This window comes from Cetorhinus maximus, unplaced genomic scaffold (genome assembly GCF_964194155.1).
Source record: "Cetorhinus maximus unplaced genomic scaffold, sCetMax3.hap1.1 HAP1_SCAFFOLD_2333, whole genome shotgun sequence".
Classification (NCBI taxonomy): domain Eukaryota; kingdom Metazoa; phylum Chordata; class Chondrichthyes; order Lamniformes; family Cetorhinidae; genus Cetorhinus; species Cetorhinus maximus.
Window position 1 is genome coordinate 19176 of NW_027598272.1, and position 23968 is coordinate 43143.

The 23968-nt window shown below is 49.4% G+C and overlaps 1 protein-coding gene across 7 annotated transcripts; it reads left to right on the forward strand.

The window, feature by feature from the left end:
* The first annotated feature begins 295 nt into the window (after positions 1 to 295).
* sf1 (splicing factor 1) lies at positions 296 to 23730 on the forward strand. 7 transcript variants are annotated; one of them, XM_078537416.1, is made up of 12 exons: positions 296 to 541; positions 3400 to 3531; positions 7671 to 7746; positions 14683 to 14835; positions 15177 to 15266; positions 15664 to 15847; positions 17480 to 17595; positions 18414 to 18521; positions 18835 to 19030; positions 19633 to 19852; positions 20954 to 21137; positions 22045 to 23730. In XM_078537416.1, the coding sequence occupies exons 1-12, from the start codon at positions 481 to 483 to the stop codon at positions 22475 to 22477; spliced, it is 1953 nt and encodes a 650-aa protein (XP_078393542.1). In that variant the 5' UTR covers positions 296 to 480; the 3' UTR covers positions 22478 to 23730. The 7 variants fall into 7 exon arrangements, with proteins under 7 accessions (XP_078393542.1, XP_078393543.1, XP_078393539.1 ...); XM_078537413.1 differs by lacking the exon at positions 296 to 541 and adding an exon at positions 1334 to 1432; XM_078537415.1 differs by lacking the exon at positions 296 to 541 and adding an exon at positions 1334 to 1432 and having other exon boundaries at positions 20954 to 21133.
* Positions 23731 to 23968: the final 238 nt, after the last annotated feature.

Genomic DNA, 23968 nt, shown 5'->3' on the forward strand with positions numbered 1-23968 from the left:
GCGGGGTCCCAACCAATCAGAACGGGTAGGCGATGAACCAATGAGGTGGGACAGGGTTGCTCAATCAGAACTGGAAGGACGCAACCAATGGGCAGGCGCACAGGGTGGGGGCTGACCAATCAGAGCGGGGAGCGGCGCAGGGGAAGGACGAATGAGCGGCGGAAAGGGGCGGTGACACGCTGCCGCACACGTTTGACTGACACGCGGTTAGCCAATGATATCTGCAGGGGGGGCCGGCGAGGGACCAATGAGCGCGGGGGGGAGGAGCGTGGATCATCGAAGGAGGCGGCGCAAGCGCACTGGTCTCCGGCCTATTCCGCCGCGCCGAGATGCTCGAGGTCGAGTGAGCCGAACGCCAGGCCAGCTGGGAAAAGAGGGAGTGAGGCCGCGGAGCAACGAGCGCCCGATTGTTTCAAACCCAAACCGACCCAGCCTAATCGACAAGGGGAAAAAAAAGTCGATCTCTGTCCCTACTCACCGATGGAGGAGCCAGGCCGCTTCTACATGATGTCTTCGTTCGGTCAGGCACCGCGGGAGAGAGGTGAGGCGGCAGGGTGGGGGATGGGTAGCCAGGCGCCTTCTCTTTAAGTCTCTTTCAATCACCGCCTCAATACTTCCGGTCAATGATGGACAGCTGTGTCAACCAATCGGAGCAGGTCCTCCGATTTGACAGACGGGGTGGCAGCCAATGGGATCCGAGTACTGCGGCCTGACGGAAGGGTGGGTTGGAGTGGAGGGCGTTGGCCAATCGGAGACGTGTTCTGTTCGGATTGACAGGGTCTCAACCAATCCGAGTGGGCCGGTCCGTCTGACTGATGCTTCGGCCGCCAATCGGAGACGCCCGTCCCATTTGATGAACAGCGCCTCGACCAATCGGCGAGATCTGTCCGGTCTGCCCCTCGCGGCGGCGGCGGCCAAGCTGAGCCGACGCTCCCCTCTGATCTACGTGGACGGCGACCAATGGGCGCCGACTGCACGCGTCGATTGACAGGCCCCCTCGTCCAATCGGGGCCGTTCGGCCTGTTTTACTGGCGGTGGACCGGCCAATCGGCGCCGGGTTCAGGTGCGGGGCTTCCGGCGTGGGTGAAGCCCCGCCCCCTTCCCGCCAACGGCTCTCCCTCTCCGCGGCCGCCATGTTGTGGCGGCGATACCGAATCGAATCGGCCCCGTTCCCCACCGCCTCCCGGGCCCTCGGCGACTGACGGCCGGCACTTTACCTCAGCTTTCGGCTTCCCCCGTCGGGTGGAAACGATTAAAACCGATTCGCCGGCTGTAAATAAATACCCCCCTACCCCACCCCCCCCACCCCGTCTCCGTCTCCCCCGGTGAAGAGCGGGGGAAATGGCGACCGGGGCCAACGCCACCCCCATGGGCAGCAAGATGCACCCGGCCATCGGCACCAAACACGGCCTGGAGAGCCAGGCGCCTGACGGTGAGTGTGGGAGCTCAGGAGAGGCTGTGGATCGAGCTGGAAAACTGGGTCTTCAGTGGTGAGAAGCCCCTTAATTCCCCAGTTAAATCGACAAATAAGTCATAAATCAGCTTAATTCACCAAAAGTCTGGGTTAAGTTTAACCTTTTTACTTGGAGTTTGAGCAAAATGGGTCAATGTGACCTCCCCTCCTCCCCCCCCCATTTCATGTAACACTGCATATTTTTCTGCTTACGTCTATTTTCATTTTATATACACGCGTGATTTGAGTTTATTTATTGTAAGTTTCAGGCTCCAGCTTAGTCATGGGAGATTTCCTGTGTAAACATGTCACACCGCAGTACCAGCCTCCCGCCACAAGGGTGGCACTGCCGCTGCAGTTCCCAGGAGTCGGTCGCACTTGAGTCGACAGCAGGCCCGTCGGTCGGGGTTTACGATGGGAGATTTCCTACGTAAACGCGTCACGGCGCCGTCCCAGCCTCCCACCACAAGGGGTGGCGCCGCCATTGCGGTTCCCTGGAATTGTTCGCATTCAGTCAACAGCATGGAAGCAGGCCTACCGGCCAGGTTTACAATGTAAATGCGTCACGCCGCAGTCCCAGCCTCCCACCACAAGGCCGGCGCCGCCATTGCTGTTCCCTGGAATTGTTCGCACTCAGTCAACAGCATGGAAGCAGGCCCGTCAGTCGGGGTTTACAATGGGAGATTTCCTATGTAAACGAGTCACGGCGCCGTCCCAGCCTCCCACCACAAGGGCGGCGCCGCCAGTGTGGTTCCCTCGAATTGTTCGCATTCAGTCAACAGCACGGAAGCCGGCCCATCGGTCAAGTTTACAATGTAAACAAGTCAGGCCAAAGTCCCAGCCTCCTGCCACAAGAGCAGCGGTGCAGACGCCCCTGTCCAGGCCCAGAGTCGTTTCCCAGCGTGAATTGGGGACAATGGTACGGAAGCAGGCCATTCAGCCCATCCACTGGGGCCCTAGTTTACAGTAGGGGATTTCCTATGTAAACACATCATGCTGCAGTCCCAACCTGTTCACCTCAACCACTCCCTGTGGGAGTGACTTCCACATTCTACCCCCCCCATCCCCCACCACCACAACTGGAAACATCTCCAAGTCTGTCCTATTGAAACACTTCCAGAATTTTATATGTTACCCCTCTTCTCATCACACCATATGGCTGCCAGGACGGATGAACCTTGCTTTGTCTGGGTCTTGTGATTCCTGCAGAACCTAGTCTTCCCCATTTTGAATTTGGGAGCATCCCCGGCCTGAAGAGCGACACTCACAGATGACGTGTTGTCACTATTCACTCTGCAGCCGGTCATGTGCGTGTCCAGCTGTCCGACCGTTGTGTTGTGCAAACTGGGTGAATTTTAAGAATGTGGGGGTTTGTGCCGTGTTACAGAGCAGTTATCCCCCTGTAAAGACATCCCGAATACACTTAACTTCCTTCTACGTGTTAGATAAATGTGTGAAATTATTGCAAAGACGAATCATTGCAGCACCTTAAGCTTGTTTCTACTGCCAAGGAGGTGGGGGGGGGGCTTCCTCCTTTGGTGGGGGGTATGTTGCACTTCCAGTTGTGCAACGCATTTGCCAAATCTGACTCCGAGCTGCTGGTTAAAATGTTTTGCATAGACAATTATGGTGAATTGGGGTTAGGAATTGGTATTACCTTGATTTTTGGATCTACTTTCACACTCGGGGATCAATCCCCACCCCCGTTGTTCTTGGTTTATTGGGTCGCTGCTGGGTGAATCCGGCAGGTTTCACTGGCCAGGTTTCCGTTACACGCTCAAGATCCGTGTATCGGGATTCGGTGCCGGCATGTGGCTTGGGGGGGTGGCGGTTGTGTATCGATAGGCGAATCGCCCCTTTGCTGGTAACGTTCTCCCGGTGGTTGGGTGTGCTGTGTGCGCCGTGCTCTGACGCTCCCCTTGTCTGCTTTCTTCCCTTTTCAAAAGATGATTTTGGGCAGAAGAGGAGGAAGCGCAGCCGCTGGAGCAACGAGACTTCGGATCAGAAGACAGTGATCCCCGGAATGCCGACTGTGATTCCACCGGGACTGACCCGGGATCAGGAACGTGCTTATATTGGTAAGGATTCAAAGCGATTCCGCTGCCTGTCTGCCATCTCTGATAGATAATCCACATCTTAACAAAAAGTCTTAATCGTTTTAAGAGAGTCATGTACTGCAAATGTTCATGTACAGCAGATATTAAAGTTGCGGTGTGTAATTTTGCTGTAATCTCATTTTTAAGTTATTGAATATATTGGGGATGCCACAATAATTAGTTATCACTTGGTGATCTTTTATCCGTTGCCGCCTTATTTTGATGATCATTACTTCTGCTTTTACAGATGTGAAACAGGATGTTTTTAACCGAACTTTGCAAACGAATCTCGATTCTGTGCAGCAAAGCTGTTTGATCCACCTGAGGTGTTGTCACTAGGGTCTTGGTCAGCTTCAACAGCGGGCGTGCGTGTGAAATGCTCACATGATATCCAATTGAACTGTGGCGAGTTGAACTGGAGCAAAAACACCCAAAAGTGCAGTTCCAGAATTATGCCTGTCCAAATTTTGGAGAGAGCATTTTTTTCGAGCTGTTAGGATGAAGCATTGGTGCGTACCTGTCGCCGACAGGAGCGGGCCAACATGTCGATTTAAACTGAAGGCTGTTTGTTGGCCTGAGCTGTCCCTTGGTCCACACAAGACTGCAGGACAAGTGAGCCTAGTGACAACACTGCACGCGAGAGCAGTGTTTTCCTTCCTGAAGATGAGTGTGGCAGGTGTCATCAAGGTGACGTTTGCATTAAATGACACAGACCGATCCCTAAACAGCCCGTGTCTCTCTAGCCTGTCCGAAATGTGGTGGCAGTTGGAGGGATAATCCCAAACCTTGCATTGGTGCACAAAACGCCGAAAGTGTACGGCTGCAGGTCATGTTGGGGTAATACTTGGGATCTTAGAGCTCCGTTTCTGTGATTACTGGGGTACTTGGGCCAAATCCATATCTATGCTGCAGACTGTCAATTAACTGCGATTGGAGTTTCCAAACCATTCCATTCATTTCATGTGAATGTGTTTTTTTTTTGAGATTTTGTTAAAGGAATTTTTCTCTTTATTAACCCCTCCCTCCCCCTTTCCATTTCTCAAGCTTTGGAGATCATTAGAAAAAAGTTTGGATTGGGTCAGCCTTACGTCCGGTCACCGTTCTGTGCAGGACTTGAGGTGGCTGCCTGCACAGCACTGTCTGGCTCCTGGGTGCACGGGTCAAGGATGGGAGTGAAGCTTCCAACAGATGTTAGCTTGAATATGAAGCTGGTTGGCTAACTGTTTGACTGTGAATGTGTTGGGGAAAGTTTCTTTAAAGCAGCCAGTTAGTAGACTGTCTACTAAATCTCTGCTGAGTCTTGAAGTGATTTCTACAATGGCAGTAATGGCTCTGGTCGCACGATATTGTGGTGTCATAACTTGTGTCATCTTGACCCCGATATTTTTCATTGCATGCTCCAGACGAGTAGATACGATTCCTAATCACCTGTATCGCATCCATCCTTCAACCGAATTGCCATGTCACGATCCAGGGAGCCTCATAAAGGTTATCCAACTCCTGCCTTCTAACGCACAACGGGCCTCCCCTCCCCCACCCCCGGGCTCCTGCCAGTCAGCCATTTCGCAGAGCTTTGTTGAATGTTACGTGCCGGAACACACTTAACACAGCCTGTTCCTGTGTAAAGCTTTGTGTGAGTTGCTTCTTGGTGCACAGTGTAGCATGTTCCCCGGCCCTTCTTCACCAGACGTCTGGCATTTAGACAGCCCTCCATTTTGTCTTCATACGTTCAGACTATTTGCGACCCAAGGCGACAGCCAGGTTATTTGGGGAAGCTGGTGATATTTTTCTGACGTTTTAAAACTGCTCCTTTTCATTATAACAGGGTTTCCCTTTGTGTTCCTAAATGTGGAGTTTTCCCCGCGTAAATATATCAGTGTGAATAGATGCACTTTACCCTGCTGTGGCCCTTCTTCCACATTGATCTGGGATGTCAGTATTTCTGGAGTGCCCAGCTGTCATGCTTGGGCCCAGTTCTATTTGAAGACACAATGGGGTGTTCGTTTATTAAGACGTGACATTGGTAATGTGACCGCTCTGTCCCCTTGTACGCAGTAGTGCAAACGCTGAGCGGATCAGAACAAGCTGTCTCTGACCGTCCTTGGCTTGCATACCCCATTTATCTTCCCAGTATCAGCTTCTGAACAGCCAGGTTGTGAATTCCGATCAGTATTGATCTTTTAATTCCTCCCCTCGCTGTCTCTGTACCCTCAGGCCATTTATTCCTGCATTGCGGCAGCTTTTGAAGATGGCTGTGTGTGCGATAGGGGAAAGTTGTGCAGAGAATCCTTAATCTAGTATGCTAGTTGACAGAAATTGATGCTCTGGCTGGCTGCTGCTCATTGTTTAGTCTGCAGCTTCTGTTTTTAGAACAGACTGGGCCAATAAAGAAACCTGTGTACAGTACGATGTCTAGTTGACACACAGCCATTTGTCCATGTCCTTAGACTAAAATGCTTTGTGTTCATCCTCTGATACTGAAATGTAAGTGGGCTGCTTACTGCTTCTGGCCGGTTTGGGATGCCCTGGTAATGCACTATTCATTTTTTATTCCTGTTGACCAATTGCTATTGTCCGGTGAAGGGAAAATTTACACCCCATTTCAGTCACTTCTTGACAGCTGGTAAAAGTGAAAAGTGTGGAGGGGAGAATCCCATTCCTATCTGATGTGGGTGATCTCCGCTGCTAAAAGATGACGGAGGATAAAATCAGGCTTACGTTACACTTCCTTAACCAGGGCGACTGAGTCAGTCGCGGGCACACGATCCAGACCTGGACAGTGACGTACAAGTGGGAGCTGCTCACCTGCTATTCGACTCATGGCCGTGATGACTTCACGTTTGCGAACTCTTGAGGAGGGGCACGGGTAACCCAGTCGGGTTTATCTGTGATGTGCTACACAGGAAGGGGTTTCCCTGCCTTTTATCTCCAATTAGCTAGTGCACTGAAGCATTGCTCTGCAGGTGAACATTGTGAATGAAAGAACAGAATGGGCTCTTGTCTTGTGCAGCTGTTGAGCACTAATCAGGAACAGTTGAGATGAATTGGTGAATTTACATGACATTATCTTGACACAGATCAATAACCAGTATTCACTGTCTCACCTGGGTTCCAAGATTTGAAACTGAGTGTAACCTGTAAAAATGGTAACCTTTCTTGAATGTTTGAAGAGGTTTAATTGAGTGCTTTGGGTTTCCTTTCCCTGCTGAGAAACACGTTTCTATTCTTCTCTAGTTTTTCTAAGGTTTGTCTGTTTCATTGAAAGCACTGTGCATGACTGCCAGGTTTAAGCACTGCCTGTTAAACCAATTGTGTCTCAAGTGTTAAGTTAAAATTGGCAGATTCCACCTGTACCAAGCATTCGAATTGGAATTCTAGACAATCCAAAAGAGTCTGAACGAGTAGGTGTGATCGGCGGCAGGGCTGGAAGTGTCACGTGGCCCCTGGGTCCTGATCTGTTGGGCCAGCAATGCATTCGCTTTATCGTGCGTAGCTTCTCCCAATTCTGTTGGATGCATTGAGCTTGAATCGGATTATTATTAAACTACCGCATTGTCAAGACCCCTGTCTCTCCAGTATGGGAAGGTTTCCAGCTGAGGTGTGTGGATACTTATTGTTGAGCCATTTTGGGGAAAGTGCACGCGAAAAGTAAATTGGTCTTTAAAAGTTGACCCTTCAGTTTGCTTTCTTTAATGCTGACAGAGTAATGGGAAGGCCAGAGGACCTAATTTAACCAATCTTAACCAATTTAAAGGCAATTCTTCCAGCCCTGAAGAAGCAACAAGCTAATGACTTAAATTAAACTTTATACTTTTAACAAAATTGTTTTCATATTGTGGCAACCCTAATATGAACTTTCCTAGTTGTAATATTGTTTTGTTTTGACACTGTTACAGAGCACGTGTTTTAAAAGTTACCCAGTGTTAGGATTGTGTTGAAACATGGTGTCTTAAAATTTCATTACTGATATCTTGTTTTTATTTTTTGACAAATGTTGATGCAGTTTTTGAAACGTTCATTGCACTGTGCCTCCAAAGCTCCGTGCTGTGTTTTGATAACGATTTGAGAATTTATGTAACTTCTCTTTTCCGTCCTTTTTTTCCTAACCTGGTTTCTTCCAGTGCAACTACAGATTGAAGACCTGACTCGCAAACTGCGTACTGGAGACCTTGGTATCCCCCCAAACCCTGAGGACAGGTTGGGAAAGTTTTAAACCAGCTGACAGTAACAATTTTCCTTTTCAATACTTGGTGTCATCGCATAAGAAATGTGTGATGTGGTTTTTATTGGAGTTGGTTAATCTCATAATTATGGTATCCTTTTACCTTGATGCTATTTTCAGTACAGGATTGGAAATGGTCACCATTTACATTATTTATTTTATTCTCTTGAGGTTAAAGGTTGAATCATTTTATTTTAAATTTTTAAAAAGAAACGAACTGGGGGTAAGGGACAGCTGTGGTCTCAGTTCATAGCTTTTCTTTCGAGGAACAGGGTAGTTCAGACGCAAGACAGTTGGTGACATGTAGGTTGCAGTCTGGCAGCCTCTTGCCAGCTAGTGCAGGCCACTTTGCCGTAATGCGTTGGCTGCCGTGGTTGGGGCCGAGAGTCCTGCTGCTTTGCCGAGATGTTGGGAAGCCTGGTGTCCCGGTGTCCTTGATTTGCCACCTGTGTACGCTTGGCAGGCCCAGTTTTGTAGCCCACGTTGGTGAGGGTCCAAACCTCTCTCTCTCACTCATTCACTCACTGCAACCTCTCCCTATGTGACCATCTCTTATCCCAGATTTCAACTCCCTTGGTGCCCAGGCTCCTCATCACCTATTTTCCTTTTGCTGCCCCCTCCCTTCTGTTAGGTAGTTGACCCCCACCCCCCAAAGAGACACAGGCAGGAAATGTTGATACAGTTGCTGGCTTGACATTGCCTCAAAAGGCTGTTTACATTGGAAAGAAGGAAAAAGATCAGAACGTATTTGCCTTAAGTTGGTCGAGTTTGTAATCTTCAGGCCCCAGGGCTACCTTAGTTAAGTCCTATCAGTTGGAAAACTCCTCTGGCAGGACAACATGTCAAATATGCCGGGGCTAGCTGTTTATTCCCCAGTGCAAGGACCCCACTACCTCCTGGCTGGAAGTGGACATAGGATGGGAAACTCCTCGGAGGCAATCTATTAGGAAACCCTTTGCTCCCTCCTGTCCTGTAACTCATCTCTGAGCATCTGTGCAATGGAATGTCCTTGTCCACTAAAAGGCCACCGAAAGTCAGTGTCGGGTTGGACCATTTCACTCCAACGTCACAAGGCTTCCATCAATACTTTGTCAGCCCTCTCAGCGCCCCCCACCTCCCACCGTTTTTAAACAGTAAATTGATCCGATTTGATTTGGCTGCTCCCCTTTTTGCACCTGCTGTGTCCACTGGTTCCTGCAGGTTTGTATATCTGATCATGCAGCAACAAAGGTGAGTGCAGCCTGCTAACCCTTTCCACTAAGCAGTGCCCAAACACACCCCCAGAGCACCACCACCATCAGCAGCTGTCAGTGAGGCAAACTCCCAGGGCAGGGCGGGAAGGTCTTGCTAACAGTTCAGGGCTCCTATCCTGACAAATTCCGAACTTTGCTCTTGTTCAACAGCAGCGTTGTTGTGAGCTGCTCTTTAAACTCCACCCCACGCTAGTGGATCTCTGTACAAAATACCTTCCAAGAGTGCTGCCGTGTTAACGTTGCTCAGCTGTTAGCCTCGCGAGTGCACTGAGCTGCCCTCAGCCAGATTTCGGAGACCTGTAGGTCTGTTACCGCCACAGCATGTAGGACGTCATTGCTCACTCACCCGGGGATCGGTAATTGTCAGCTCGCACAGGTGAAGTGCACCGCGCCTCTATCCTCGTGACCCTCGGAATCTGACCCTTTGCCGTGTGTTCTCTCACACGCAGTGCTGTTAAGCTTAACTAAATCTCAGGGCACCCTCTTTAACATCATGTTCTAAATGTGTTTGGTAGCTGTAAAGCACAAGTTCTACATAAGTGCATGGTGGATAGTGATTTGCTTCGGAACCTTTTTAAGCAATCAGTGTAATCCAGAATTTATTTTGTGCTCCATTTGCTTATTTAACTGTTTTATTTTCCATTTAACAAATATGTCACACTTTCAATCCCATTGTAGTTTGAACAGTTTCCGGTGCTGGTTTTGGTTCAACCTTTTGACTTGTTGTAAATTTATTCCCCACCCCCACCTTTGTTTTGCCGCCCCCCTCTTTTTTCAGTGATGTTAGGAAGTGACCACAGCTGTCCTTGAGTAGTTGTTAAACTGTTAAATAAGTTTTAATGAGTAACAGAGGTTTTTTTTTTGTTTGTATTAACAAGAGGAAAAAAAAACTGGCTTTCTTGTTCTGACCTCCCTTTCTTGCATGCATGCCAACAGTCAATAATGCTGTAATTGTTCAGAAAATCCACTGGTCCTGTCAGCCCAGCTATTTTAGTTATTAAATTGGAAGTCGAGAGCCAAGCTTAAGAATGATTGATTGGAACACACACTTGGTGTGACAATCAATCAAACACTCATCACTGGTCCAGGCACACATTTCTGTAGTTTTCAAACACAGGGTTAGAACTTATGTTTGCTGAATGCTTTACCTGCCACAGAATGGCCCAAGAAGTCTCAGGGTTTCACGTATGGGTCTCAGTCAGGCTAAGGCAAATGGAACAAAAAACACAAATACCTGGAAAAACTCAGCAGGTCCGACAGCGTCTGCGGAGAGGGATGCAGTTAACGTTTCAAGTCCGTATGACCCTTCATCAGAAATGGGCGTTTGTGCTTCCTTTGGGCGCAGGTGAGGGCATGGAGGTTAGGGCCCCCGCTCCAGTCCATGTGCGGGCAAGAACCCAGGATCCAGCTGCAGTGCTTTCGTGGCCAATACGTCCTGCACCTTTGCCCATCTTCACGTTTCGCAATACTGAGTATGGGTCTGAGTCTGAGCATCTCTCAGACCACTTGTAGTAAGAACCCAGCCTGCCTTCAAAACTAAGCATGATTTTTAAATTTAAACCAAAAAGACATTCAGAGGGGATTGGCTCCCCACCAAGGGCTAAACTGTAGGAGTACTCACTGTCTGGCACACAGCAATCCACCGTTATGTTAAAGAATCTTGTGTGTTACATCTGCACGAGCTCGAAAGCTGCCCTTTCCTTACCAAGCTAATGAAGGCTTCAATAGGATCATTGTTCATCCTGTAACAGACAGAAGTTAATTCCAGCCCTGGACTCTGCCATTTCCATATGCATATTGGTACAGTGAGCTACTGTGGAAATATAATGTCTTAGCCGACGCCTGCCCTCCTTCACAACCCCTAAAGAATTGATCTGCACTTATCGGTCTCAAAACTGTCTTTTCCTCGCAGTGATGCCCTGGGTGTTTGTGCTGTGAAGTTGGGAGTTCAGGCGCAGCAGGTGTAAAGATGCTGGTCTTGGTTTTGGCTCTCCCCTTGCATGCAAGATTTCCTTCGACGAGCTGCGGGATAGTGATCAAAATCCAACCCTTTTCTTTTAAAAGGAAATGAAATGACTGTTGTTCACTAGAAACCTGTTGGTGACGTGTTTCGATCTCGTTCCCCACTCGCAGTCCTCTGGGTAAATACGGTTACTGTCGAGCCACATCTCTCTCCCGCCCCTTCCCAATAGGGTGGACCTCAGCAAGGGCAGCGCTTGGGATGTTTTACCTGGCTACATGGGCCTGCTGGGCTGCCCCTTGTTATCCCCTTGTGGATGTGGAGACTTGGCCATAGTGCTCTTTGTAAAACCTGTCAGCGCCCAGCAGCCTGGAAACGCACAATGAACAGTAGCCGTTTGGGTGAGGTGAGGTCACACTGGAGTCAGCACCTTCCATAGCAGAGGGAAATGAGGCTTAGTTTACAAGATCCGCTAATCCCCTTCAAGCAGTTTAAACACTTATGATGAATTATCTCTCTTGGTGTTTAAGCGACTTCATCCTAGGTAGAATAACCTGCTGTATTCTGTTATGTTCCAGAGTCACTATTTGCATGTAGCTGCCAATAGCAGGAGATGAAAGTGAGCCTTCCAGAAAAATCTGAATGTAGAAAACCCATCATGTTCTGAGTTAAACCGGGAGGATTTTGTAGGGGTTAAAAGCAGGTCTGAAATGGCTGGCTGTAGGACCAGTTGTTTTCTGTTGGCTGTTCCTAGCACAGGGCAGACTGATAACATTTTCCATTTTGTAGTTATACCCATGACCATTTAGTAGTTTGGCAGTCTCGTAATAATTTTTTAAGACAAATTTGGATTCCGTTAGCTGAAGCTGTGCAAGTTTAGCTTGAGACGGTACATGTCCAAGAGCTTCAGTCTATGGTACTCAAAAGTGATGGCTTGTTAACTAGTAAGCTACTGAGAAAGGTGCCTCGAGTCCTTAGGGTTGCAACGATGTCACACGCAGCTAGTTATGATCCTTTTACGTGCTCACCAAAGGCTTTGCTTTCAGTCTGATTGGATTCCACTTGACGCCTTGAACATCTTTAGGGTAACTTGGAGCAAGTAGGTTTGAGGGAGTGACAGAGCAAATTAATTTTAATCACTCCGTGTTTCAGTTGCTATTAACGTGTCAAATTTCAGTTGCAAAACAGAGACCACTCGTTGCAACCCTAGAAACACCGAGAGCTGTGTTTGAGATTGAAATGTTTAATGGTGCGTTTATTGACATACAAATCACCCCACACCCCATATCCTTTTTAATCAAAACCCCCCCCCCCCCCACCCCCTTTGATGACTCCTTTGTAAAACCTCTTTTGGAATTTATATTTAGTGTAAACTAATAGCAGGGTTTACAGGTGCGCCGCATGGGATCCAAGCCTGTAATGCATGGTTTGGAAAGAAACTGTGCTTTTCCTGACCATTTTTTTTTTTCATTTACTCGTAAACAAAGGGAAAAAGAGAGAGGGGAGTGAAGCAGTCTGGGACTGCTAGCAAGGCTTAACATGTCTCTTTAGCACAGAAACCGTTTTGAGAAGTAGCAGAACTAGTTGAGTAAATCCAGGAGAACAGGCTGCATCCCTTCAGTCGATGCCTGAAGAAGCTGGAAAAGGCCATTAAGTGTCTCGAATAACTCCTTTTTAACTTCTCAGTATGAAGCATGTACCAGCCAGTAGAAATCTTTTATTTTCTGTTTTAGTATATTATTTATAATGGAGTTCTGTGCAGGTTTAACGTTATTGCTGGTAGAATTCTAAGCTGCTAGCTAGAGGTGAACTCGCAGCATCTAACCTTTTGTCTTGCCTCCTGATGAGGTTGCCACAGAATATAACAGCACTCACCCTTTATTGCCGAATTGTCGAACAGATTCTAAGATCCCAATTCCCTCTTTGGGTGGGAGTAAAAGTGCACACACACCTCTTGTTGACTGGGTCTGTGCTCAAAAGATCAAAAACCGCTCTGGAGCAAAATGGGGCCAGTGAAGGTGGGGAGGGAGGGTGGTGGTGGGTTGCTGCTTTGGCACCAGTACTGCACCAGCAGCTGGCACACATTCCAACCCTCACTGGGATGCTAACACCGAGGTCAACTTCACACCATCTGCAGCCTCTGGAACATCCTTCCCCTGACACTAGGGAGGCTAGGTGGAAAGCGAGTGCGGTTCATAGGGCTTCAAGCAGAGGCCTTAGTGCCCTGCTCATTCAGAGAGACAAGTCAGCCTCACAGACCTCAGGTTTGCTCTTCAGATGAAGTGTAGTGTGAAAAGTCTTCCTACACTGAGACATCAATTCAAATTTCCAAAAAAATGTTGCTGGCGCTAAGCCTCTGAACTGTGACTACTGGTGGGGAACTGATGGGTTAAAACCTCCCGCCAATTCACCTGGCATTGATCTGGGTGTTTCTCTGCAGTGCTTAAACTGCTTGCTTTTCTCCCACAGGGGAGGGTTATTTTTCCACTCTTAAGAACCATCTAGAACGATGAACCTCGAATCCAGGGTTACTCTTGGGAGGAAGGAGTACAGGGAATAAATGGCCTGTAGAGAGATGCTGAACATTGTTGTATCTCTGCTGCTAAGGTGCGCACTGCAGAGCCTCGGGAGTCACGGGGATCGGTTCAGTTTGTGCTTCGTTAGTCTGTATACATCTCTAGTTGTTTTTACTAACGGGTTCAATAAGGCAATGATCCGACCTCCAGACCCAGAAAGTTCAATTTGGACAAAGCAGCAACTAAACCGTGTGATAAAGGACGGAGTAGCCTGGGATTAGATAGCTGACCCAGTGGACCCACCCCCTCCTGTATATATTGGCGTTGGGCCAAAAGGTTCTTCAGATAGGGCAGGAGGGTAATGAAAACATTGCTGCTAAAACAGCCCAGCAATAAGAGGACCAGAAATGGTCTTGCTGGAAGATTGAGTACAGAAGTGAGGGGGCACTCTTAGCATAGGGTAATCAGACCTTGTGTTTCTCAGTCTAGACGGCCAAGTTGTCCCTGTAATGGAAGCGTCAGTAATCCATAGTTAGCCCTGTTTAGTGCTCATCATTACACAGCTCAGCACGTGTTGCTGTCACAGCTGTGTGAGGGATGGGTGCGGACCCAAGTGAGCCAGCTTGGCTCTTACCCATTCTGTGTGGATTCGAACAATCTGGAAAGGGTGCCCGTTGGGATTTTGAGATTGCTCTAGTCAACAAGAGGGGTATCCCGGTCTGCTCAGCTGACCTCGAGTTGGTTTTGTAATGTAAACTGTTACCTGATTTTTTTTTTCTTAATCTCTTAAATCTGTCTCATTAACTCCCTGTTCACAGCCTTAGTGCAATTCAAAATCTGCTTGAGTTTAACGTAGTTTACTACCTCTCCAGCCATACAATGTCGATATGGGTGTGAGCACTGAGTGTTAATTGTCGTCTACAACCTGTGGTGTTCACCAGATCAACTGTTTAGAAACGCAACTTTTCAGCTCAGGTTAACAACAACTTCCTCATCTCAGTGTCTTGTATCAAGTGCTTAAAAGTTAAGGTAACCCATCTTGAGGGGAGGAAAAGGTGACTAGAGAATTAGGAAAGTGTAGGAGAGGTGCATTTTTTAAAAAAAAAGATTGTTGCAATAGAGTTTCTAAGATGCGTGGGGTCACGAGTGAGGTGGTTGTGACGCCTTGTGATCCCTGTACAGGTCTCCCTCCCCCGAGCCAATCTACAACAGCGAGGGCAAGAGGCTGAACACCCGTGAGTTCAGAACTCGGAAGAAGCTGGAAGAGGAGAGACACAATCTCATTCAAGAGATGATTGCCCTCAATCCTGACTTCAAACCTCCGGCAGATTACAAGTAAGTTTTTTTTTGTTGTTAAAAGCAATGTATGTGGGTTGGGGAAGTTCAATCCCTGAGATTGAGAGTGGGACTGGTGCGTCTTAACTGCTCGCCATATCCTTTTCAAACAAGGGCTGAATTTGGGTGTGTAACAAAGTGACAGGAACTCTACTAACCCTGGACGGGGTGTGGAAACTGTGGAACAGAAACCTAGGTGAAGTGGCCAGCTCAGTTTTGATATGCTGCTTATCCTTGGCCTTGTGTGGCTGTCCCTCATTGTGGTTTGTTGGGGTGCTGTTGTTTATCTCTTTCCCTCGCTATCCTCTTGCAGATGTTAACCTTCAATTCCTTTCCCACAGGCCACCAGCCACGCGTGTGAGCGACAAAGTGATGATCCCACAGGATGAATATCCAGAAATAAACTTTGTTGGACTCCTGATCGGCCCCAGGTAAAGAGGCAGACTCCGGCCTTGTTCTCAGTCTTGTGGGGAGTAAACCATTTGGGTGGTAAATGAAAGGTCGCTGACCTTTCCAGACTCTGTAGACACAGCCTAGTGTTGTGAGCTCAGGCTGCTGCTTGTGCTGCGGGATGGCAGAGAGATAGAAAACGGTCAGCTTCCATGTCCTCGGGGTATTGCTAAATGCTTCAAAGCCAGTGGGACGTAGTCACATTGTCTTCTGAATTTTCCACTGGGTTGGTGATGCTTGGTTTTCCTGTCCTCAGAGCTTTTAACATACGTTCTCCAGGTGAGAGCGAGCGGGTTAAGCCGGGGTGCAAGCTGTCCTTTCACTCCGGAGTGCTCTTGGAGGTTTGTGACCCTCCCTCACACTCTCTCTCTCTTTCAGAGGCAACACACTGAAGAACATCGAGAAAGAATGCAATGCCAAAATCATGATCCGAGGCAAAGGCTCGGTGAAGGAGGGGAAGGTGGGCCGCAAGGACGGACAGATGCTTCCAGGGGAAGACGAGCCACTGCATGCACTGGTCACGGCAAACACTATGGAGAACGTGAAGAAGGCAGTAGAACAGGTAGAGTATTTCTGCTGAAATACACCTGCCGCAGAACTGTTCCCATGGGTGCTGACAGCTGGCAAACCTCGCAAACGTGGCTGTGTGTGTGTGGCCATCTGGCCAGTTGTCGCATCACAAGGAGCCCGAACAGGTCCTTGTCTCAACATCGACTTGTTCCATTTCCAGCATCAATCCCTGGATAGTAATCAATACCTCCCCCAGTTTAGTGAGAGATCCTTTCGAGTATATGGCCAACTCCCAGCCTGTTCACTTCTCTTTTCATAGTTCTAAACATAACATACGAATTGGGAGCACGAGGAGGCCCTTCGAGCCCGCTCTGCCATTCAATGAGATCCTGGCTGATCTTCTACTTCAACAGCATTTTCCCTGTACTATCCCCATATCCCTCGATGTTTTTAAATAGGTAGAAATCTATCAATCTCAGTCTTGAATATACTCAGTGACTGATCCTCCGCAGCCCTCTGGTGTAGAGAATTCCAAAGATTCACCTCCCTCTGAGTGAAGAAATTCCTCCTCATCTCAGTCCTAAATGACCTGCCCCTTTCTCTGAGACTGTGTCCCCTGGTTCCAGACCCCCACAGCCAGGGAGAAACACCCTGCATCCACCCTGTCGAACCTGGTAAGAATTTTGTTCCTTTGAATTAGATCATCTCTCGTTCTTCTAAACTCCAGAGTATAAAGGCCCAGTCTATTTAATCTTTCCTCGTAGGAGAATCCCTCCATCCCAGGAATCAGTCTGGTGAACTTCTGTTGCACTCTCTCAATGGCCAGTATATCCTTTCTTAGATAAGGAGACCAAAACTGCACACACTACTCCAGGGGTGGTCTCACCAAGGCTCGATATAATTGCAAAGGACATCTTTATTCCTGGACTCCAATCCTCTTGCAATAAAGGCCAACATACCATTCGCCTTCCTAATTTCTTACTGTACCTTCATGTCAGCTTCCAGTGAGTCATAAACAAGGACATGTGAGTCCCTTTGAAGTTCAACACTTCCCAGCCTCTCACCATTTAAGAAGTACTCTGTGTATTTCTGTTTTTCCTTCCAAAGTGGATAACCTCACAGTTCTCCACATTACATTCCATCTGCCAAATATTTGCCCACTTGCTTAGCCTCTCCAAATCTACTTGAAGTGTCTTTGCATCCTCTGCACAACTCACATTCCCACCTAGTTTTGTGTCATCCGCAAAGTTTGGAAATAAACAACACATCCAAATGATTGATATAAATAATGAATAGCTGGGGCCCAAACACTGATCCTTGCGGTACCCGACTAGTCACAGCCTGCCAGATCCATCCCTTCAGTCACTTCACGCGGGCTGTATGCAGAGAACTGTAACTGGGGTTTAGGACTCTGAATCTATCTCATACCTCAGTACACTTCACACAGGCACACACTGTTGTTTTGACGTGCAGTCACTGCTGTGTAGGCCTATGTTCCGAACAAGACCAGACCGAACTTGAGGTAGCAGAATATCTCGACGTGCTTTGCGTTATCAGACAAAAACTGACAGCCACTTAAGAGATATTTAATTATTCCCTTTAATTATTTGTAATGTGAGCCGGCCAAGAAGCGAAGAGGAGAAAATGCCGGTCAGGCTATAGTGACGTTTCTTGTTTTCTGTAGATCCGGGGTATCCTGAAGCAGGGGATCGAAACTCCCGAGGATCAGAACGACCTTCGGAAGATGCAGTTGAGAGAACTGGCTCGCCTCAATGGCACTCTGCGAGAGGATGACAACAGGTGAGCTCTTGTACCGCAGCGCGCTTGGGTGTCTGTCTGTTATTCGGGAGACTTGTGGCTGGTGCCTTACCTCCCACGCTGCCCCCACCTCAGCCCCCTGGAGGATTGGAATGCAGCATCGACTATTCCTGAAAGCGCAAAGTGTGTTTGATCCTGACAGAAACGATGGGATATCCCCCTCTGAATCTCTGGGTGACAATCCCTTACTACAGGTTCATTAGGACGGGATTCGTTTTTGACCAGCGCGCACAACGACTACACCAAAGGGTGGTCAAGGGATGGAATAATTCCCATTTCAACCACCCAGTGTGGGCAGTGAGCAATTCCCGGTCAAGTACGGGGCCAATTAGTTTTGCATTTATATAGCCACTTCCATGATCTCAGCACATCCTAGTGCACTTGCAGCCAATGAAATACACACTTTGAAGTATAGTCACTGCTGTACAATAGGAAATGTTGCAGCAAGCCTGCACACAGCAAGCTCTCAACAAACCTTTGTATATTTCCTGCATCAGGTACCCCGTGGTCAGTTCAGGCAGTTGCTATTAAGGGGCATCGTGTTGCTTTGTGCTTGACTTAACAAGGGCCTGGGTTACAACTGGCCCGGCTCGGTTCAGCTGTGCAGTTCCGCCAGCGTAAAGATGTTGTGCTAACCCATTGGTGCCAGCTCAACAGTTGGCGTCTGTTTGAGCTGCTCGATTCACAGTCATTTCCCCAGTGAATCTCCTCCTGGCACCCCCCCCAACACTTGTTAGAAGTTCCCGGAAAAGTGAAAAGTTTTTGACTGGACTGTCTTTTCCCCGACCTTTGCCGTGCAGGATACTGAGACCATGGCAGAGCACAGAGCCGCGAAGCATCACCAACACGACGCTGTGTACCAAGTGTGGCGGGGCTGGGCACATTGCTTCCGACTGCAAATTTTCCAGGTCAGTCACTTAATGTTTTGAAACCCTGCTCACTGATTGTTAGAGACGATAGAGAATTAAACAGAGAATCACAGGGTTTAGAGGATGGGATTTGGTGGAGACGTGCGAATCAATGTTGCACCATCATTGGGAGTTCTTTGTCACTAATGGGTCATAAATTTGAAAGTGAGGGGCTGGTATGGATTGAGTTTTTGTTAGTGGAGTGTGTGTGTGTGTGTGTTTTTGTGCTGAGGTTTCTTTTGAGAATTGAATGAGCCGCAGTTCCTCGTAATTTATCCTCCTCTCTCCCTGCTGCATGGTTCACCCCTTGCAGTGGGGCCTCGTTCAGCAGGCCGGGAGACCCGCAGTCAGCTCAAGACAAGGCGCGAATGGACAAGGAGTACCTGTCACTGATGGCCGAGTTGGGAGAAGCCCCGGTCCCGGCATCGTCGTCCTCGGCCCACCCGAGCTCCACACAGCAGACCATGCCACGGACTACAGGACCTGCCAGTAGCCAGCAGCAGCTTCCAGTGAGTGAGGGGATTCCTTCCTCCTTCTCTCTTTTCTCCCCACCCCCACCCCCCGCTCCGTTCTCTCTTCTCCTGAGGGCGTAACTTGTTGATGTACAGTTATATGGTGTCAGTAGACATCTGCTGTGTTTCCTTCCGTCTGTCTCTTTGTTCCCCCCTTCCCTCTGCCTCTTTGCCAATACAGGCACACATTATTACAACCTGGTTTGTGATCCGGTTTAATGGATATTGGTGTCACGGTAGCTGGTGTCTGTTAGACCCTTTGACAGACATGTCCCAATGGCGGCTGAGCGGCAGCGAAGGGGCTAAATTAATTCAGAAACCACAGGGATAAGGCGGTGAGGTAGCTTTTCTTGTCAGTGCGGAGTGGTAAGGATTGGTGAAGGATTTCCAGAGCGTAGTGCAGAAATCCCTTCAAAAGCTCTCCAGTGACACAGCGCCGGGCAAGTGCTTGCCAGGTTTCTAATAAAACGCAGGAGACCTTTACCCTGCTTCTCCTGAACACCTGGCTCACCCTGGATGCTTCACACTGGGGGCAGGGGACAAAGCTTATCCAAAACTGCCGGCTTGCAAATGTTGACACTCTTTTCCACCCCATACAGAACAGACCTCCATGGATGAGCTCTGGGCCCTCGGATAACAACAGACCCTACCACGGGATGCACGGTGGTCCCAGTGGGCCGCACCCAGGTTTCCCTCCGCCGATGCCCAACATGAGCGGGCACCCGATGTCACACAATCCCAACGGACCTCCGCCGCCTTGGATGCAGCCACCACCGCCTCCGATGAACCAGGGTCACCCGCCTGTGCACCCACCTATGAGTAAGTGAGAGGCTGCGTTTGGCCTGGGCAGTGTTTTTGAATGGCGGGTGTGGGTACGAGACAGAAAGCTTCAGGCCTATTGCTTCGCCTTGTGTCTGTGGGTTCTTTTAGGACCGGTGTGGTAGTAACTAACTGTGTTCAGTTTTCTAATGTTTAATATCTAACCCAGGCAGCTGCAGTTTATTCATCTCCCTGTGAGATGAGGCCTTTCAGAGTAAGAGCCCGGCTCAGGGTGCAGTTGAAGCTGTAGAAAGAGATGATGTAAAAGCAGCAGTTAGGTGAACACCTCGGGGGGGGGGCGGGGGAGGGGGGTTTAAAGACCTAAACATTGTAGAAGGGAGGGAGAGCCCAAAGCAGAACTTTAGTTAAGGGAGTAAATGTCTTTTTGGGAGATTTTGAGCTCAGGAGGATGGGGGTGGGGGAGGACAACTGGCCACTGTCTTGAGATAACACTACAAATCTCAGGAGAATTGATTAATTCTACAGCTTAACACAACCTGGAGAGTGGGCTCAGGATTTGCCGTGAGGACTGTGTACATGCGAATAGCTCTGATCCGTTTTTTTATAAAGGATATTGAGGCATTGGAAAAGGTGCAAAAGAAACCGAAGAGGATGATCCCAGAACTGAGAGGTTATAACTGTCAGGAAAGATCGAACAGGCCGGGGCTGAGGGGTGACCTGATAAAATGATGGAGGGGGTTTCGATAGGGTCGACGTAGAGATGTTTCCCCTTGTGGGGGTGGGGGGTGGGAGAGACCAGAACTAGGGGCCCATCGATATAAGACAGTCACTAATAAATCCGATGGGGAATTCGGGAGAAACTTCTTCACCCAGAGAGTGGGTAGAATGTGGGACTCGCTCCCACAGGGAGTGGTGGGGGTGAATAAGAGGGGAAGGGCCAAATGGCCTGTTTTGTGCGGTAAATACTTCAATTGCAACGTAGGCTTGTGTTGCACTCCCGTTTCTCAGTGATTCATGTACAGAGAACCCACCGGATCCCGAAGGCTTGAAACTGTAGTGTTTTTGTATGGATGTCTCCTGCTGTTCCATGAAAACTTCTTCTGTGTGAACCTGACCAAATCCTTTGTGTTTCTGCGACAGACATGATGCCCCACCCAATGGGGATGATGCCTCCTCCACCCCCACCTCCAGCTAGCCAGCCTCCTCCCCCACCCACCGGCCCCATTCCACCTTGGCAACAGCAGCAAGCCCAGCAGCAAGCACCACCACCACCTCCCAGCAGCAGCATGGCCTCCAGTGCACCCTTACCCTGGCAACAGAGTGAGTAAGGATGCATTTCTAAACTTCATTTGTTGTTTTCTCAAAAGCTTTCAGTAAACGCTTGTTAATGGGCAGTGACCAGTCTTTTCAAAAAAAAATATATTTGGTGCTTTTCAGTCTGAAGCCTCTTATCTGTCTCTCTCTCTCTCTCTCTCTCTCCCTCACGTGAGCCTGTCCCCGCCCCACCGCACCCCCTCTCTCTTCTCTCCCCCCTCGAATTCTCCCTCGTTACCTGTCCCCTCACAACCCCCTCTCTTTCTGCCTATCGCCCTCCATCTCTGCCCACCCCCTTATTACCTCCCCCTCTGTCCACCCTCCATCTCTCTCCCCCCCCCGCCCCACCCACCTCCATGCCCTCTCTCTACTCACGCCCCCTTCGCTGTCTTCCCAACCCCTGCCTTTACGGGCTCTCCCCCATCTATGCACACCCCCATGGCCCCGCCTTCCTGGTTCCCCCTTCTCTTTCTACCCCCCCCCACCCAATGCCTTCACGGCTTCCCCCTCTCTTCTCCCCAACCCCTTCTCTTCCCCCTCTGGCCTTCATGGACGCCTCCTCTCTGCCCCCCAACCCCGCCTTCTCTCTCTCTCTCTCTCTCTCTCTCTCTCTCTCCCTCCCACTCTTTGTCGCTGTGTTTGAGCTGAACAAACTCGGCAGTGGCTTACGATTGAGACGGCATCTTCTCTATTCAAGTGCCTCAGTTCTGCACAATATAAACCCGGAGCCACTGCGGGCGGCCTTGCTGATCAGACAGTTTTTTGTGGCTGTTTTAGCGATCTGCCTGTACAGAAGGGGGGGTCTAACTGCCTCAGTAACTAGCCTGCCCTGGAGCTGAATTCCCAGTTTGTGCTTTGCGCTCACTTTCCAAGTGACTGCCTCTGTGCCTCTCTCTCTCGTTTTTTTCCTCTTTCAGATACCAGCACCACAACGACTACTACAGCGAGCGTCCCTCCATGGCAGCAGCAGCCACAGCAGCCGCCGCAGCAGCAGCCGCCGCCGCAGCAGCAGCAGCAGCCCCCCCAGGTGCAGCCCACCCCCGCCTCCAGCGCGGCCCCTCCTCCGCCCATGCCTGCCGCCCCTTCTATGGTCCCTCCTCCCCCTGGGGTCCAGCCTCCCCTCCCTCCCGGGGCGCCGCCCCCTCCGCCCCCTCCCCCTCCCGGCACGGCCGGCATGATGTACGCTCCACCTCCACCTCCCCCCATGGACCCGTCCAACTTTGTAATGATGGGGATGGGCGTGCCAGGGATGCCGCCCTTTGGAATGCCCCCGGCTCCTCCCCCTCCACCTCCCCAGACCTAAAGGACCCCTACTTCAGTTACCCGTACCCTCGAACCATGTTCAGATAGAGAAAGGAATTCACTCTAGGGGGGGGAGCCAGGGTCACAGTGTCATAAATGGCACCTGAGCTTGTCAGGGCACACTCACGCTATTATTATTATTTTTTTTTTTAAGTTTTAGAATTAAAAAGAAAACCAGACATACAAAAATGCTAGTGAACGGCCTCTGCACCTCGTTGGGATAGAACTGATTTGAAGCCTTTCGATGAAGGTGGTGGTTGTGGAGAGGAGTTTGACCTGGCCTGAAAGCAGTATTAAAACCACGAGTTCTCTCCCTCTCTCTTGTAAACGTACCATTCATTCTCTCTGCATCTGAAGCTTCCATCTGCACTTGGGGTTTTGGTTTATTTGAGGAAAAGCAAGTGATATTCTTTTGGTTTTTTTTTTCAGCCGCGGTTGGTTTGAAACCTGTTTATTTGCAATGGTGCAGGGCAGACCGTTTTAAGGGTGCTTCGCACAGGAAGGGGGTTTTGGGTGGAATCGCTGTCTCCTGGTCACACTTCCACACACCCCCCCCTCCCTCCCCACCCCCTCCCCCCACCACACACACACACGCCCTTTCTTTGCAAAATTTAAGAGAAACTTTCAGAAGCTGGACTTGCGATCCTATACTTGCCTCCGCCCACACGGCATTCTTCCGACGCTCGGCCACCTTTCAACCGAGAAGGCGTTCGACACCCACAAGGATTCGGAATGAATTGTATAAAGCTGAAGCGGACTGACTGACTGCCCGTCTTTTCTTCTTGGTCGGAGCGGTGGTGGTAGGGTGGACATCACAATGGGAGAGATTGGAGGAGAGAGCAAAGCGTTTGTGCGGATGCTGTTAAAGGCGACAGCACCTCCTGTACTTAACTCGTGATCCCACCATCGCTTTTTGGAAACATTTTCCACAATGACTTCCCAGTCTTTATAAAATGGCTGTCGCTGTGCTTGTCGGTAACTCATTCTGTGATCCATGCTCTGTCTCTCACCCAGTGACTTGTTTTTAAACAGTGTGTTAATTTTTTTTTTTCTTTTGTGAAATGATGTAAACCATTTTTTGACAGTTGCGTTAAGCGTTGCACAGCAATGGCATTTTATTTCGGCACCCTCGCCTTTCTTCCCCTCCCCTCCCCCAACTCAGCTGCGGTTTATTTTCCTTTGCGTACCCCACCTACCGCCTTGCGTGGCGCACAGTGTTGCGAGCAAGAAGGGCATGAGGAGGAGTAAAGGGGGGGCTTGTGTCTTCCCAGCAACACTCCTCTCTCTCCTTTCCCCCCCCCCCACCCCAAACAAAACGCAGGACTTGTGAGCACACCTCCGTTTTCCAGGAGGTGGAGAGTGAGAAGGGGCCTATTGAACACTGCCAGATCCCTGAGCCAGAGAGTAGGTGGGCCAGAAGTGCAGCAGTTATTCCCCGAACTGTTGCACACGTCACTATGAGCTGCTGATCTCCAGCACACTCTGCTTGCCATTCCAGGTTACTGTCCCATTAAACTGACTACTTTTGTCTCGGGGTTT